The following is an 18,437-nucleotide window of genomic DNA, read 5'->3' as shown; positions in this document are numbered from 1 at the left end:
TTTAAATTTTTATAGAAACTAAAATTGTATTGGATATACATCACTTACAAGAGGGAATTTTCCTCTCAATTAGTTCATGTGTGTGGATGAATATTAATTTTTTATTAGAGTAAAACAGAAGCACAGAGAAAACTTGTTCGCATAAGTAGATAGTACTATAAGGGGTTTGTTATATATAACAGTGTCACTCAATTCTTTGAATTCTTTCTGAGCTGTGTTAACAATCACATTTATCATTAAAAACTATATTTAATGATATCTAACAATTCAATCCTCCTTTAGTTTTGTTGAAAGCAAATTATTGGAAACCATTTAAATTATAAAGAGATGTTACCTAGGTTCGGACCCTTCTCCATTTCAAACTCAAGACACAGATATAGTATTTAGGGCTAGATTAGCATTTGCCTTGGGACCCTCGGTGGGGAAAAGATGGAATGGGAACTAATAAAAAGTGAGAGCCACACTGGTCGGGCTGCTGCCTGCTGAAGACCAACCCTAGAATTCAGAGCATTTCTACAGTGGCCAGGATAGCGCAGGAAAGCCTGACTGAAGCTGGCCTGGCCCTGAGTACATCGGCGTGTCCAACGGTGTGTTCGCCTTGGGGCGCTGGGAGAACAACATTCCGGCGTAACGGGGGCGTTGGCACGACAGGGAATTACGGTGGTTCCCCTTTGGCGCAGGCCAGGCAGCCAGGCCGCGGAGCTCTGTGCCGCGGAATGCAGCAGGCCCTACGGTAAGGCAGACTTTTCTTTTTCACTCGACAGAGTGGAGAAGCCGTTGGAAATAGCAGCTGCTGTGGGGAAGTCAGAGCACGTCACAAGAGCTTTCACGCTCAGACTTGACCTAGAACTTGAAGGCCCGTAATCCAGCGCGCTAGATTCTATGCACCCACGCCCCCATTCACCCGCACTGCCCTCTTATCTCTCTGACTGACATCTTTGTCAGCCAATGACCTTTGGGGCTGTGAAAGCACCTCCCCCCGCGGAGTTGGGCGGGGCAAGTAATTGGAATGACAAAACACACCAATAGCAAGGAGGTTTCAGAAGCCCCGGGTACAATAGCCAATGAGGAGAAGGCATCGTTCGAAAGGACGTGTCAGGCAGCCAACGGTCGGCGCCGCTGCGAGGGTCGCGTAGCTTCCGTCCCGGGTGGGCGGGGCGGTGTCTCAAACGGAAGGTGGCTGTCGTCCGAGCCGAAGCAGGTTTGAAACTGGGAGTTGGGCTCGGCCCTCGTTGTCTCTCGCTGCGGGCCCTCTTCCGGGCTAGGCCGTCCTTGCCCGCCCCCGCCCCGCCTCCCTTCGGACCCCTGGGTTCCAGGCCAGGCTCCTTCCCGATTGGCGCCCCCGCCCTCAGCAGCCCGCTGCCGTCCCGGTCCGCACTGCGGCCCCGCCGCCGCCACCATGTCCCTGCACGGCAAACGGAAGGAGATCTACAAGTATGAAGCGCCCTGGACCGTCTACGCCATGAACTGGAGCGTGCGGCCCGACAAGCGCTTTCGCCTGGCGCTGGGCAGCTTCGTGGAGGAGTACAACAACAAGGTGGGCCGGGCAGGGGCTCGGAACCCGGCTGGCGGGGAGCGGGCCCCGGGGGCGCCCTTTCCGGGCCGGAGCCCAGACCCCAGGACCCTCCCGCGGACTTGCCCTAGCGCCACGGAGCTGTTCCTCTGTGTCTGGCCCTGTGCAGACAGTTTCGCTCTCATTATCGCATTTAATCCTTGCAGCATTCCTGGGTAGTCAGGAGTGTAGTTACTCTCATTTTACTGATGGGAAAACTGAGGCACCGTGTTGTGACTTGCCCGAGTCACACAGCTATTTCGTGACGGAAACAGGTCTCAAACCCAGGTTTACACCCCAAAGCTATGCCATTTATCACTCCTATCCCCTCCGCTCCTGCCGCATTGCTTCAGTTAGGGGGCGGAAGAAGGATGAGGGAATGGTGGCTGTGAAGAAAATGCTGGCGCCTCGGTGGTCACTCCTGGCCACGCTAGATCGCTATTAGGACTGTTTACTACGCAGGCTTCCCAGCCCCCTACATCCACCCCCAGGTACTCTTCCTGGATTCCCCCAGCCCTTTGCCGGGATTGCCATTGCTATTGCTGCCTCATATTCGTCCTCTTCAAAGAGACCCTCTTTTTGGAAATCTTGGCCAATGGCTGTAATCCCGCCATTGTTTTCCGAACAGAGAAGGATGATACTTGCCGTATTTTTTTCTTGGCATCTTTCGTGCTAATACAGATATGTAATCTTGAGTAGTAAGTCTTTCTGGACATCCACAATTTGAGAATCCTTCATAGAAGCACGGGTAGTAGGAGGAAGCTTTAAGCTGGCAGTGCAGCATAAATTTATTTTTGAAAGTTGTTGAATAAGTTAGTGGGAAGAGTTTTCTTTCCTTTATTCCTTAATCACTTCCATTTATTGTATTAGAGTAAACGTGATTGATAGTGATCAGAGCAACGGAGAGCCGTGCCTAGCGGTGTTGAAAGCCTGTACACCTGCTTAACACCATGAACACCGTGACTTAAGAAGAATAAAGTGTTGGATGGTGACAGGCATGGGGCAGGGAAGAAAGCCAGGTGCTCTTGGGTTGGGTCCTGTCTGGTCCACTGACCAGCTGTGGGGCACTGCACAGGTCAGTTTTATTATTTCTGACCCACAATTTGTTGTAGGAAAGTTCTTTTTACACATAAAGGTCCTGTAAAAAACATTTGAACATTGTAATTTTGTTGACAGTTTTTCAGGAGCACATCTGTTTCTCTAGAGTTAGGTCTTAACTATTTTGGAATCCCCTTTGAGAAAGTGATGAAAACGATGGACTTTCATTACCCAGACATCACACATGCACAATTTACAAACAAATCTTGGGGAGTATGCACTGATCTTGGAGTCCACCCATTGCCCACAGAAAGCAGAGAGTCCTGACAAGACATAGCTTTATTTTCTTTTCTCTGGTGCCTCTTTCTTCTTTATGGCCCATAGTGGACGGCAGAGCTGGGAATGGAATTCAAGGCCCTGATGTGTAAACTGAACTAGTAAAATTGAGAACATTAGAACTGTTGTTTAAGGATACATGTTTAAAAGGGGAAGAAAAGTAAAATATATCTTTCAAAGGGCTTGAATCTTTTCACACAGATAGATTTTTTTTCCTTGCAAGTTCTTCCAGGGTCGATTTGGGTAAGCAGTAGTCCCATTTCTAAGAGAGGAGAAACTGAGCCACAGTTAGGCTGCTGGGGGAATCAGTGGAGTAATTGGTGTCAAACCTCCGTTGCAGAGACTCTACCCCAAAGTTTGTCCTTTCATTTAGTAACCATGTGGAGCCCCTTCTTTGTGCCACAGGCACACAGGCCGCGTGGTCTGATGATCCCAGGGGTAATAGGTTAAGCGGTTACCTCTGTCTCAGTTCACTTGCATGATGTAGGCAGTGCAGTGTCTTGCCTACTGTTTTTGTGCCCTCACCTATCTAGGTCAGAGTTCTTAACTTGTGTGTGTGTGCGTGCGTGTGTGTGTGTGTGTGTGTGTGTGTGTGTGTGTGTGTGTCTGTCATGGACACCTTTGGCAGTTTGAAGCCAGTAGATCTCTGTTCATAATTCTGTTTTCAAATGCATAAAATACATAGGATTACAAAGGAAACCAATCATATTGAGCTATAGTTATTTTTTGTTTGTTTGTTTGTTTTTCGTTTTTTTTGTTTTTTGCGGTATGCGGGCCTCTCACTGTTGTGGCCTCTCCCGTTGCGGAGCAACAGGCTCCGGACGCGTAGGCTCAGCGGCCATGGCTCACGAGCGCAGCCGCTCCGCGGCATGCGGGATCCTCCCGGACCGGGGCACGAACCCGCATCCCCAGATTATAGGAAGCCCTGAGGTATAGTTATTAAAAACATTTTTTAAAAAGTGATAATCTGGGGGCTTCCCTGGTGGCGCAGTGGTTGCGAGTCCGCCTGCCGATGCAGGGGACACGCTGAGCCTGCGCGTCCGGAGCCTGTTGCTCTGCAACGGGAGAGGCCACAACAGTGAGAGGCCCGCGTACTGCAAAAAACAAAAAACAAAAAAAAGTGATAATCTGTACTTTTAATTAAGTTAACTCATTAAATTACATCATCCATTATAATCATTAATCTTGAAGTAGGGATGAGGGTAAACAGCATTTCAAGATGTTCACTTTGATGTGATATGAAAAAATCAGTGATTTTTATTGGTAACAACTCACAGATCTTGATGCCATGGTGAGTAGCTGCCTCCATTTGTAATGGAAGGAGATGATAAATTTTAGCTAGAGGTTTGTGAAAATGTAAATGTGATTTTCCGCCTCAAGTTCATGGACCTCAAGGTAAGAAACCCTGCTGTAGAGGATCTGTGCCTAGGGGCTGGCGGGCAATAAATCTCACTTTAACACAGTGATTATCAGGCTCAGTTTCGGAGAAACCTGGACATGGAGGTGCCAGACTTCATATTTTAGAGGAATTTTAAAATTATTGGTTGAAATTCTCAGACCTTTGGTTCCTGTTTGCTGTCAATAGTAATTGCCAGTAGAGGACAAAATAAATTGACACAGCAAATTAACATTGATGAAAAAGCCTAGAAACGGTCATCTTTTTTTACTGTGAGACATTAAGAAAACGTGATTATAATTTAAGAAAAATTTTGTATTCATGTCATCACATTTTCCTGTAGTAAAATTATTTGTAGTTCGGTAGAATTAAATCTCTTAGCATTTCAAGAAAAACTTGACTTCCAGGTGTTCCATCATCCGAATAAATTTGGGAATTGTTGTGGAGTAAACTAGGTTCTATCAACTACACCTGGAATAAAGAGTCCTACTATTGGTAATTGTGTTTGATGTTGTTTTTTTGTGGTCTCTGCTTGGGGATAGAGCAACACTGGTGTTGGAGAATGGTTTTCTAAATTTTAGCTTGTGTATAAGAATCCTTTGAGGGACTTATACATTCTCAGGCTTCACTAGTTAACAGACACCCAGGTGATTCAGACACAGGTGGTCCAGGTGGTGCTCTAAGACCATTACCCTGGAGTTACCTTGGCATCTCCTGACCAGAGACAGGAATCCTTCTTTTTGCATCTGCATGTGCCTAAATATTGATTCCATCCCATGAAAAAAGCTCAATTACCAAATAGCCTCTTTGAGGTAGTCTGGGTTGAGATCTCAGCCCTGCCACTTACCAGTTTTGTATGGCCTTAAGCAAATGAAACTCTGTGCCTCAGTTTCCTCATCTGTAAAATGAGAGTAATAAGATTAAATGAGTTAATATATGTAATGGAGTTAGGAACTCTGCCTGGCACATAGTAAGCAATTTAGAAATGTTAGCTATTATTACTTAAACATCATCACTACTCTATCTGTAATCGAAATATAATCAAGGAGCATTATATGGGTGTTAGGTAAATTTGACTTTTGTATTTTCCAGAGAAAAATCAGGACCTTAGGTCAGAAAGGTACCTCAAAAGGTCATTATGTTCATTCCTTTGCCTTTTAAAGACCCAGGGGAAAAAATTCTCTTGGTTTCTTTCAACCAAACCCATTTTGTGGTGTAGAAGCTTCTTGTTGTCGGACTCCAAGTAGTGTAATATGCTAGTTTAAGCCCATTTTCTCTTGTTCTACCTGGATTAGACACAGTAACTCTGATATAAGAACTCTGGGGCTTCCCTGGTGGCACAGTGGTTGAGAATCTGCCTGCTAATGCAGGGGACACGGGTTCGAGCCCTGGTCTGGGAAGATCCCGCATGCCGAGGAGCAACTAGGCCCGTGAGCCACAACTACTGAGCCTGCGGGTCTGGAGCCTGTGCTCCGAAACAAGAGAGGCCACAATAGTGAGAGACCCGTGCATCGCGATGAAGAGTGGCCCCCGCTTGCCACAACTAGAGAAAGCCCTCGCACAGAAACGAAGACCCAGTACAGCCCAAAATAAATTAAAAAAAAAAAAAAAAAAAGAACTCTGGTATTTCTCCTGAGTTTTGACAATATCTGTCATCTTTAGACGAGTGGTATTTCCCTTGTTTTATGGGGAAAGATGGGTAGCAGTTCCTGGGCTTCTATTCCACTTAGTTGCATGTTTCAGGGTTGGTTTTGAATAGAATTGACAGCGTGATTGGGATTTATTTTGCCCTAATATTTAACTAGCTGACCATATGTGCGTTAAGATTTGGCATCTAGAAAACATTTTTTGAGGTTCTGAGGAGAGAAATCATAGGTATACCTGATGCTTTTTGAAGAATACTGGTAGTGGATCTGAGTAAGACTACCTTGTACCTGAAATGCACATGGGATGAATGCTTGCTTTGTCAGCCTGTGTTGATTCCTATGAGATCTTTAATGTAGAATTACTTTATCTATTTGGCACGTAATGGTTTTTTTTTTGTTTTTTTTTCCTGCGGTACGCGGGCCTCTCCCTGCTGTGGCCTCTCCTGCCACGGAGCACAGGCTCCGGACGCGCAAGCCCAGCGGCCATGGCCCACGGTCCCAGCCGCCCCGCGGCACACAGGATCCTCCCGGACCGGGGCATGAACCCGTGTCCCCTGCATCGGCAGGCGGACCCCCAACCACTGCGTATTTGGCACATAATGGTTTTGACCCTGGCATATAAGTTTTCATTTCTCAGTATTTCTGGCAGCCTTTCAGGATTCTCATTCATTTGTTCATTAATTCAACAAATATTTATTTGTTGTGTTTTAGGCACAGCGATGATACTTGGTAACCTTCTGTATCCTTTCTTAGCAGATTTGAGATTGGTAGCAGTAAAGAGAAAGTGTTTTAATACACATAAGTATTTTTGATAGATATTTAAAATTTTGCAGTGCTCCATCAGTCCTTGCCAAGAGTGTCAGCAGGGGAATTTAAAGTATAAAACTCTTCTGGTTTTAACTTCCTCCTTTCTTTTTTCTAGACAGTGAGGGGACTAATTCCTCCATGAGACCACTGAATAAAACTTCTGCTATATTGTTTTTTGCCCTAACCTGGTTCACACAGACTTACTGGAGATGCTGTGATTTGAACAAGGAGTGAATCTGTGTTCTGTAGGTAGTCTGGCCTGCCTGGGGCTGTGATACCAGAGCTGATTGATTAGCCTCAGAGCCAGGAGCTGAAGGGGTGCTGTGCCAGAGTTCATCTCAGAGTTTGACAAGGCAGGACCTCTCTGCAGATGTTGATCAACAATAATCAGTCAGGAACAGGCTTGAAAGGAGGACAAATGGAAAAGACCAAGAAAAGCTGGTTTATTCTGTCAGAATTTTGCCTTAGCTGATTTTGGTTATATTAACAATTGTGGGGAAATGTTCTACTGTCAAGAGTGGTATTACTGGTTTAGATAACTTGGTTTTTTTTTTTGCGGTACGCGGGCCTCTCACTGTTGTGGCCTCTCCCGTTGCGGAGCACAGGCTCTGGATGTGCAGGCTCAGTGGCCATGGCTCACGGGCCTAGCTGTTACGCGGCATGTGGGATCTTCCCGGACCGGGGCACGAACGCGTGTCCCCTGCATCGGCAGGCGGACTCGCAACCACTGCACCACCAGGGAAGCCCCGGGTTTTTTTATTATTATTATTAATTACATATATGTGCACACATATTCATATGCATTCACCTTCATGTTCTGGTACTAGCACTGCATGTAGTTAAAGCGGGATACACAGTCTCCTCCCTCGAGGAGCATAGTAACAAGATAAACACAGCAGCTTTTAAATTTTAAAAAATACAAGGTATGAGTAATGTGAATAGTAATTTATGTTGTTGTTCATGAAAGTAATTGAAAGTGAAGGTGTGGTCATGCCTCCAAGGAATAAATATTTTATGTTTTATATCTGCTCCTTAGGAGATATCTGACATAGTAATATCCACAGTTTAAAAATAAGTAAAAATGATCTTATTTCACAGTCTTTTCTTTCTAGGGGGCATTTGTTTCACATGTTGGGGTAAAGCATTGTGAAACAATAGTTGCAGAAAGGCAGTGGAGGTGGGAGATAGAAGAAGTTTAACAGGAGGACAGGGAAGACTATGGAGGAAAGAAAAGGCAGAGGGGTAACCTAAATGTTGACAAGATGATTAAAGACATACTTTTTCCTTACGCTCCCACAATAAGTGAGGAAGGATGGCAGTATAATGAAAATCAAATGGGTATAGGAAGATGCTGAGAAAGGATGTCTGTGGCTGCAGATTCAAACTCAGAAGAGCACAGTTCTCCAGGATAGGATTTTGATGGGCAAAACCAACAATCCTTTGTTTGGGACAGTGAGAAGAGGGTGCACAGAAGGCAGCAGGAGCTTCTCTAGACCGCACTTGACACCTTGGATGAGAGGGAAGCTAAGCTGTATAAGGAGACATGGAGACATGCCATCGTCTCTAGAAGCACTAGATGAGGCAGGTTGAAAGAGATTGAATTGTGAGCAGCTTGACAGCTCTTCATCTCTGTTGGCTGGGAAGATGCAAAAGCCTCATGTATTTATGCTAACTTGGAACATGGCCCTGAACCCTCTCCCATAGGAACTTCCTTCAGATCATCTAGAAAGAACTTGCCTCATTCAGGAACCAGCATAGTAGCAATAGAGAGATACTATAAGAAAGGAGGGGGAAAAAATGGGAAACAAATGGAAGGTAAAGTATCTACACTAGAAAATTGTTTTCACCTTAGTTGAAAATTAATGGCCACCATGAATTCAAAGAACTTAAGAAAATAAAGAACTCCAGGTGGAGATACAGGAGATCAGGTAAAATAGGCATGGTGACAAGAGAAAATGGGACCACCAGCAGGTGCAGCCCAGGAAAAAAGTGGAAGAGAAAACAAAAATTATCACAGACCTAAAAGCCACATTAGAAAGAGAATTAAAATGAATACAAACTGCTGAAAACAGTGAAAGATAGGGAAGACAGATTGAGAAAATGAAGTGGAAATGAACAATTAGAAAGTCTGTAATAGATGCAGAAAATAAAGAATGTCTAACTTAGGTATAATTGGTGTCTCTGAAGAAGACCAAAGAAATGAAACACAAAAACTCAAATATGTCGTTAAAGAAGACTTTATATAATAAAGGTTTGAAGTAATGAGTTCAAACTATATCTCAAGAGAAATGGACACAAAACAATTGGCACTGAAAACTTTCCTAGGAAAGTGTCTACATTTTCCTAGGGTGAAGAAAGAATCTTTGGACATTCAGGCAAAATGATCACATCCTCTTGAAGAGGGGAAGGAAAAGTCAGGCTAGCCACAGTTGATGATAGAAGGCATGGAGCAGTGTCTGCAAATCTGCAGCTATTACAGATTGTGCTACTGTGAATACCTGAAAATATACTTGAGTATATAAGATTTATATGGGGAATAGAATGCACTTTTTAAAAAGATAATTTATAAAAATTGGCCATGTATTAAGAAAAAAATTTTTCTTAAGGGAAACCAGCTGATTGGTAAAAATAATACATATCAGAACTTATGGGAAGATGAGGAAGCTGAGGCCCAGATGTGCTAAGTAACTCCCCAAAGTGACATAGAAGGTAAATGCGAGGCTAGAACTGGAATACTATTTGTCTCCAGAGTCTTAAAAATAAATGTATACTGATGTCCAAAAAAAAAAAAAGGGAAAAGATGTTTTGAAAACAGAGAGGGGAACACTTGCCTACCAGATCAGAGTAAACATACTGGAATTGGTATAGTTACAGCCAATACCACATATAGTTGGTGCAATCACACACAACGTTCCAAAGCAGAACTAAGTATATATAGAAATGTAGTTATTGATAAGATAGAACTTTAACTCACTGGGGAAAAAAATAAATTGTACGGCAGAAAAATTTAGAGCCCCCTAATTCACGTCATATATGAAAATCAATTCCAGATCAAGTAAAGAACAGTCCCCCAAACATAGTAAAAGAAAATTGACTATGAAATTTGTACTGGGGCAGTGGAGGGTGCGCAGAGAAGGTGATCTTTAAGCCAATCATTAAATCCAGAGTCAACTAAGGAAAAGATTGACAGGCTATAGTGCAGTTGACCCTTGAACAGTACGGGTTTAAACTGCACAGGTCCACTTATAAGTGGATATTTTTCAATTAAGTACTACACAGGGTCCATGGTTGGTTGAATCCAAAGATGCAGAGGACTCAGATACTAAATTATACGTGCATTAACCCCCCACCTTGTGCAAGGGTCAACTGTACATACAAATAAAACATTTCTATGTGAAAAGATATCCTGTGGACAAAGTCAAAAGACAGATGATAGGACAACGAAAAATATTTTCAAAACATGACAGCCAGTAGGAGCTAATTTACTTAGTGTGATAGAAAAATGAACAGAGTATAAATAGCCAGTTTGTAGAAGAGAAAATGCAAGTGATCAATAAACAGGAAAAGATACTCAACCTCAGGTAGTTAAGGGGAATGAGAATTGACCCTGTGATGTTACTTTTCCCTTTCAAATTTATAAAAATTAAGTTACTGCTTCTAGTGTTGCTGATAGTATGGGGAAGTGATAACTTTGTTATCCTGGGCAAGATACTTAACATCTCTTTTACTCCATCTCTTAGGAAAGTGGGAAGAATAAGAGTACCTACCTCATGGAGATGTTGAGAGGATTAAATGAGGTATTGCATGTAAAGCAGTAAGTGTAATGCTTATACTTGGTCCATTATAAGCACTCATTTAAAAAATTATTATTCAGAAGTAAAAATAATAAATATGCTCACCTTCAGTAGTAAAATGCCATTTTTCGTCTCTCAGATTAACAAAAATGTTAAAAGATTATTTTCAGTGTTTTCAAAGGTATGGGGAAATTGGCACCCTCATATACTGTTAATGAAAGTGTAAATGGAAGCAGCCTTTTCAAAGGCTGCTGGACAGAATCTGTGACTTTTTTTTTAGCTTAAAACAACACACATTTATTATCTCATAGTTCCTGTGGTATTAACATCTAAAATGTGATGCAGCAGTTACACTTTTAGCAATCTGACCAATAAAAGCCTTTACACATATATGTACAGAGCATTGTTTATAATAGCAAAACAATGGGCTATAACCACAGTAACTATGAATAGTTAAATTATGGTGTGCTTACCACAGTCTGCTGTGGAAGAATGAGGTAGAGCTATTTGTACGGACGTGAGATCTTCCAAGATGTTGTTAAGAGCAAGTTACAGAATACATTTTATGGTCCAAACTTATCTGGGGTTTTTTTTGGTGTTTTGTTTGGAAAAACATTTGGAAAGTAGTTCATATCAAACTGGTTTGAGAGTCACTAAGTAGAATTGAGGGTGAAGTTAATGGGAGACTTTACCACTTCATTCTGTATTATATGAATATTCAAGAGAACTTACATTCTCTTTCATTAAATTTTTAACATCTGCGTATATGAACAACAGTTGAATAACAGTGAAAGCAAAGTGTTATTCCTTTCAGTACTTGGTTGGCAATTTGGAGCAGAAGAGCTAAAGCGAGTTAGGCCAAGGATGAAACACGAGTCTGTGCAAACACATGAAGTCTTTGGGAAGATCAGGAAAGATCCCAGCCATTTCCTGGCTTCTTCCCTAGGTTAGGTACTGTTGTGCAGAGGTTGTCAAACCTTGCTGAATCAGATCACCAGGGAGGGTCTTAAGAATATAGACTCCTGGGCCCCACTTGACACTTGTTGAATCAGAATCTTGGGCTAACGGTGGGGAGCCCAGGAATGTGTAAAGCACTCTAGGTAAATCTGGTTGCCAGATTTGAAAACCATTGCTGTTGGCAGTACAAGCAGGAGTAAGACACAGGCCCTGTTTTTTTTTAATTTTTAATTTTTTTAATTTTTTAAATTTTTATTTTTTTAACATCTTTATTGGGGTATAATTGCTTTACAATGGTGTGTAGGTTTAATTTTTTATTTTTTTAATGTTTATTTATTTATTTGGCTGTGTCGGGTACCGGTTGTGGCACACGGGCTCTTCATCACGGGCTTCTCTAGTTGTGGTATGTAGGCTCCAGAACGTGCAGGCTCAGTGGTCACGGCACACGGGCTCAGTTGCCCCGCGGCATGTGGGATCTTAGATTCCTGACCAGGGATCGAACCTGCGTCCCCCGCATTGGAAGGCAGACTCTTAACCACTGGACCACCAGGGAAGTCCCTACAGGCCCTGTTTTTAAGGCATTTACTAAGAGAAATAGCATAAGACAGTCATGCAGGTGCTTTCATGAGGCAGTGTGGGATTAGTCACCAAATGGATGGAATAGATAAGTACTGAGAGACCACTGTGCTGGGAAGACTGCAGATGGTTTATGAAGGAGGTGAGGTGTAAGAATATTAAAAGCTCATACACTGAGGAAGGCATCATACTGAACAGTTTACAAACAAAAGGTGTTACATACAACTCTGTGAGGTGTAGGTACTGTGAATATCCTCACTTTACAGATTGGAAACAGGTTTAGCAAAGTTAAGTAACATGTCCAAGGTCCTACAACTAGCAAGTGGTAAGTAAGGAGGCCTGGAAGGCTGATGCCACCGTTCTTTATTAATACTGGGCAGGATTTGGATCAACGGAAGGAGGTATGAGGATTTTATAAGTGAGGGCAGTGTAAGGAGAGGGATGGGAAGCACTGACTAGATAAATGAAAGTGGAAGATAAGGTAGGCTAGCGAAAGCTTTGAATGCCTGCTTAAGTGGATCCTGAGTGGCACGTGCTCATGGGAGCTGATATTTTGAGGTTTGCAGAGAAGCCTCCAATGGCTGGAAAGCAACTTTTAGCAGTAGCAGCATTTTCCCCTTCTAGTTTAGCCTTACCTGCATGGCTAGAAAGAGGGATTTTGTGCTTGCTGCCACATCCCCAGCACTTAGGGCTTGGCACCTAATAACCACTAGGTAAATATTTGAATAAATAGATGAATGCAATATCTGGCTCAGAATCTATATGAGAGGCTTACGCTTTATTCTGCCCAGTGAGCCACAAAATTTACCTTCTCATCTATTTTCTCCTCCTTCCCCCACCAAGCCTGATGCCAATTTTCCCTGTTCCATCTAGAATCTTCCTTTACATTTTGTTTTCTGCAAAGGTCAGAATGTCAACTTTTTAATTCCATAAGAACTGTTCATTCTGTCAAAATCCTTCTTGTGGCCATCTCGGGTTATCCCTTGCCATTCTCACTACCGGTCACCACAGGCCCTTAACCTTTCCCACCTGTTCCCCTGTGGGTCTCCAGGCTGAGCTCCCCGCCTCCAGCCTCTTCCTGGATCCAGTCAGTCCCGCCCAGCATTACCAGGCCCCATACTCATACCTCCACGGTCTCACAGTCCTACCGCTGCCTCTCAGACGCCTTCACGGGGGAAAACCCACCTCTGTTTTCAGTTTGCTGTCAGGGCTCTCGAGCCTGCCCTAGGCATGTTTCATCAGCCTCCTCTGCGGGGCTCTCTCCGTTGGTTCCTCTTGCTGCCCGCCAAGTGGGCCATCTAGTTAGTAACTCTGCCCCACTTGCTGGGGATGCCTTCCGTTTCTATGCCTCCTCAGAACCTTTCCATACACTTTTTTTTTTTTTTTTTTGCGGTACGCGGGCCTCTCACTGCCGTGGCCTCTCCCGTTGCCGAGCACAGGCTCCGGACGCGCAGGCTCAGCGGCCATGGCTCACGGGCCCAGCCGCTCCGCGGCATGTGGGATCTTCCTGGCCTAGGGCACGAACCCGCATCCCCTGCATCGGCAGGTGGACTCTCAACCACTGCGCCACCAGGGAAGCCCACCGTACACCTTTTAAAATTTTATTTATTTATTTTTTGCGCGGGCCTCTCACTGTTGTGGCCTCTCCTGTTGCGGAGCACAGGCTCCGGACGCGCAGGCTCCGGACGCGCAGGCTCAGCGGACATGGCTCACGGCCCCAGCCGCTCTGCAGCATGTGGGATCTTCCCGGACCGGGGCAGGAACCCGTGTCCCCTGCATTGACAGGCGAACTCTCAACCACTGCGCCACCAGGGAAGCCCCCACATAATGCAATATTATTCAGTGATACTGTACACCTAAAGTGAGTGAATTTTATTGTATGCAATTGTACCTAAATAAAATTGTTTAAACAAAAAAAAGATAGGAAGATACTGGTATCTGAGACTGGAGTCAGCAAGACAGGAGTGGAAGGAATTCTTTGTGCTATATGGTTAGTGCCTATCCTCTCGTTTATCCTCCCTACCATTCCATCTTCCAGCTGGTGGAAGTTCATAAGCAAATGTATAGCAGGTGGCATTTCCTACTGAGCCAGATTGAGTTGGACAGCAAAGGATGGAAGTCAATATTGGTCCAAAACTGACTCAAAGAAAAGGTGGCCAGACCAGCTGGGACTTTCTCATCAACAGTACCCACTTTTTTGCCAGTTACAGTGGTTTGGGCTCCCGAATGCTTGTTTGGCACACCCTTCTGTGTCAGCATATTACCAGCCAGTGGGGGCGAGGTTGGGGGGCTAGAGGAGGAGGCGGTTTGTGGATGATTGCCTTTTTTATTAAAATAAATTTTATTTATTTTTATTTTTGGCTGTGTTGGGTCTTCGTTGATGCGCATGGGCTTTCTCTGGTTGAGGGGAGCGGGCTTCTCATTTCGGTGGCTTCTCGTTGCGGAGCGTGGGCTCTAGGTGCGTAGGCTTCAGTAGTTGTGGCTCACAGGCTCTAGAGTGCAGGCTCAGTAGTTGTGGCTCACAGACTTAGTAGTTCCGCAGCATGTGGGATCTTCCTGGACCAGGGCTCGAACCCGTGTCCTCTGCATTGGCAGGTGGATTCCCAACCACTGCACCACCAAGGAAGCCCCTACGATTGCCTTTTTAGGTGAGACGTTCCTTTGTTGGCTGTCACTAAATGTCCACAGCACTTCTAGTCGTGGGGTCACTAAAACCACGGCTGCACGTTGTCAAGTGCCTCGGCTTGTGGGGGAAGGTAACCAGCTGGGCAGTTAACACAGCTCTAGGGTGTTGGATCAAGAGGGCAGGAGTTGGAGACAGAAAACCTGTATTCAGATTTTGTCTCTGCCTCTGACTAGCTCTGCAGTCTTCAGTGTAACTCAACCCCTCCAAGGCTGGGTTTCCTCGTCTGAGCAGCAGGCCCGTTGGACTAGATGCCCTCTCTCTCTTAGTTCTTGCCTCTGCAGTGAAGGGTAGTACAGCGTCAGGACGGCTGTCACTGACAGGGGTCTGGTGTATTTGGTGCAGCTCCCGAGAAGCAGATGTTTACGTGGCTGGATTCTGCTGTGTTACAGGTCCAGCTTGTTGGTTTAGACGAAGAGAGTTCGGAGTTTATTTGCCGGAACACCTTCGACCATCCGTACCCCACCACAAAGCTCATGTGGATCCCTGACACAAAAGGCGTCTATCCAGACCTGCTGGCGACGAGTGGCGACTATCTCCGCGTGTGGAGGGTAAGCAGGTGCTTGACGGGCCTCCGCAGAGTCAGCTGCTCGCAGCAGCGTGGACTCACGGAGAACAGGCCGGGGCTGGAGGCCAGATCACTGCAGCCGGGAGAACAGGTGGGAGCGGATCTGGACTGAGCTTGTTTGGCTCAGCAGATTTCCTAGTGAGTCCAGCCAAGATTCCTTCAAGTCCTGCTGCCGACTGCAGTCGGCCTGGAAGCTCAAGGCTCAGTGACCGTGATGTAAGCACGAAGGCCTTCTGCAGGGGTGGGGACACCGGCGGCCTCTTATTCTATTTACAGCCAGGATATTTTTGAGTAAATTAAACAAAATCCAGGCCGCTGCTTCTAGTGCAGCATGGGAGTGGATCCTGGAGCCTCCCCTCCCCTCTGCCGAGCCGTCACCATGGCCTCTCCTGTAGCTGGAGGTGTGGCGTCCAGCCAGGCAGGGTACAGATGCCCCGGTTTGGGCAGAGTGAGAAGACTTCTTGTCTAGAAGAATTTGGGGGTGAAAATTTGGGAAACAAAGCTGGGCAGAGGAGAAAGCTTGGAAAGAAGTAGCATTCAAGTAGTTCCTCTGGTTTTTATTACTCTATGATAAAAATGTCCCCCACGTCTTAAATTTACTAAAATATGGACTAAAAGAGGCTTTAAAGATTTTTTGTGAAGATAAGACTGGCTGAGTTTTTAAAGATTATTGTTCCTTCAGGTTGGTGAAACAGAGACCAGGCTGGAATGTTTGCTAAACAATAACAAGAACTCGGATTTCTGTGCTCCTCTGACCTCCTTTGACTGGAATGAGGTGGATCCTTATCTTTTAGGTAAGGGAGTGAGGGAGGGTGTATTCCAGTGTGAAGAAGCAAAGATACATTTTCTCAGATATAACACTGGGCCAGTTTTTAACCAGGGCCCTGAGGTCCGTGCAACACCCTAAAATGGGGCCGAGTGGGGAAGAGGCTAAATGTGGAAGGTGGTTATTAATTCCTCCCGTGGAGTTGAGCTTCCCACGTGTGCATGTCTTGTCTCTCCAGGCAGAGTCCAAGGCCCTGGGGTGAGGATGGAGTACGTGACTCTTTTTTTTTTTTTTTTTCTTTTTGCGGTACGTGGGCCTCTCACCACTGTGGCCTCTCCCGTTGCGGAGCACAGGCTCCGGACACACAGGTCCAGCGGCCGTGGTTCACGGGCCCAGCCGCTCCGCGGCATATGGGATCTTCCCGGACCGGGGCACGAACTCACGTCCCCTGCATCGGCAGGCGGACTCTCAACCACTGCACCACCAGGGAAGCCCACGTGACTCTTTTGGGGTCTCCATCCCTGTACTCAAGAAGTGTTTGCAGTGCGTTGTCTCTTGGGCTGAATAGATGAATAGGGACAAGGAGAGAAGCTGGCGTGGGAACTTCACCCCCGTCAGCTGCTGACTTGCACTGGTTGTTTCCAGGTACCTCCAGCATTGACACGACATGTACCATATGGGGGCTGGAGACCGGGCAGGTGTTGGGGCGAGTGAATCTTGTGTCCGGCCATGTGAAGACCCAGCTGATTGCCCATGACAAAGAGGTACTGATGCTGGTGCGCAGCTGCTTTCTATGCCTTCAGCGTGAAGGCAGGCTGTTCTCTCCCTGTTTTGCAAATGACATGGAAAATCATAATGCTGACGTCGTCTTGTTTAAATTGAAAATAGTAATGTGTCAGAACAGTGGAAAACAGCACTGTTGTAAATGAGTGTATTTTTTTTTTGGCTGGTGTAAACATTCTGTAGTCTGTTGTTTTTCTTTTTGTGCCAGAGATTACTGGGTTTTAATAATGAGATCTCTTATAGACAAACTTGGACTGGATGTGATTAAAAAATAATCTTAGAGTAACACTTATCTTGAAATATATTTACTTTTTTGGGAGCAGGGAGGCAAGAAGAGGGAATATTTCCTGGCAGACAAAACTAAATCATTAATTTTTCTCTAAACTTGTTTTATGAAATTCTAGTATGTTCACTTAATGCTTATACTTTAAGACTATTTGGAATTGAATATGGTTTATTTTGATGGTGATGTTTCTCCTGTGTTTATTGGAAGAGCCAAAGGAAGCTATCTGTAATTGTGTTAACAAAGCGTTCTTCTGAGTGATTTTGTAAAGTGGTCATAAATCTTTAACTGCCAGAGCCGCTGCATGCTGGTCCTCTACCAGAAAAATTATAGGACGTTTCCTGTGGGTAGTGTTTTCTTTTCTATCGTACCCTGCACAGTGAAGATTATTAGTATCTGTACCAATAAAAAGGATGCCTTGACATGAGGTGAGAAACTTGAGGTTGTCCACAGAATGGAAAGCTGGTGACTAGATTATCATTCTTAGTGAGAGGTTGTTCTTTGGCTTTCTGTGCTCCCAACGGTAAGATCTGTTACAAATCTGCTGGACTTGGCTGCCATAAGCCAAGGGGCGAGGGAAGAGTTTGTCCTGCCGAGAAGATCGGTATAAGGAGGTTCTGGGAGCCCTCTGGGCATCAAGTGGAGCAGGTTGCCGCATTTTGGTTCTGTGACAGCTTAGCCTGCTGTCCTCTGTCAGGGTCCAACCCAGAAACCTAGAGCTACTTTAAATATTTAAACTGAGGGGATTTAATGAGGAGATTGCTTACACAGATGATGGTAAAGCTGAGAAGCCACACCGGAGCTGCAGTGAGGTAGTGCAGTGTAGACAATGGGAGCAGCGATCTCAACAGCCAACGGGCCCTGGGCCAGCACCCCGGCCTCGAAGAAATGAATCGAAGGGTGGTTGTTCTGAGAGGAACATGACGCCTCCTGGCACCTTAGATTTTTCTCAGCCCACCTCTCTCTGTTGAAGTAAAGACTTGCCAGGAGGTTCTCGTTGCTGCTGGCAGATTGGTGCAGAGGAGGGTAGCATATATCTGGGAGTTACTTCCCTCCCTTGGCTTATGATGAAATACACTGGTGGAGCACAGAAGAAGAAGCAGTCAGAGCTGAGCTTTACACACTCGGCCATATTGCCTGTGAGAACCTTACTGCTTAGTGGTGCTGCCATGGTGTCCCTGTCCCTGCGAGTTACTGGGAGCCAACCCTGGGTGCACATATGGATAAACACAGCCCAGCCCTAAGGTAGCTG

The 18,437-nt window shown here is 45.2% G+C and overlaps 1 protein-coding gene across 4 annotated transcripts in view; it reads left to right on the top strand.

The window, feature by feature from the left end:
* Positions 1-1,162: 1,162 nt before the first annotated feature.
* DCAF7 (DDB1 and CUL4 associated factor 7) overlaps positions 1,163-18,437 on the top strand; it is a 33,883-nt gene continuing 16,608 nt past the window's right edge. For 2 of the 4 annotated variants that reach the window (XR_004486453.2, XM_033438918.2), the window contains exons 1-5: positions 1,163-1,537; positions 10,516-10,572; positions 15,178-15,336; positions 16,036-16,147; positions 16,765-16,883. Coding sequence is in view for 2 of the 4 variants with exons in the window: in XM_033438918.2 (XP_033294809.1) it covers positions 1,400-1,537; positions 10,516-10,572; positions 15,178-15,336; positions 16,036-16,147; positions 16,765-16,883 (585 nt within the window). In the remaining 2 variants the exon portion in view is untranslated. The remainder of the gene's footprint in view (positions 1,538-10,515; positions 10,573-15,177; positions 15,337-16,035; positions 16,148-16,764; positions 16,884-18,437) is intronic. The other 2 variants (XR_007473533.1, XM_004275654.4) reach the window with 1 other exon arrangement.

Source organism: Orcinus orca, chromosome 19, assembly GCF_937001465.1.
Source record: "Orcinus orca chromosome 19, mOrcOrc1.1, whole genome shotgun sequence".
In the NCBI taxonomy this organism is placed as follows: domain Eukaryota; kingdom Metazoa; phylum Chordata; class Mammalia; order Artiodactyla; family Delphinidae; genus Orcinus; species Orcinus orca.
This window is presented reverse-complemented; position numbering and strand designations above follow the sequence as displayed.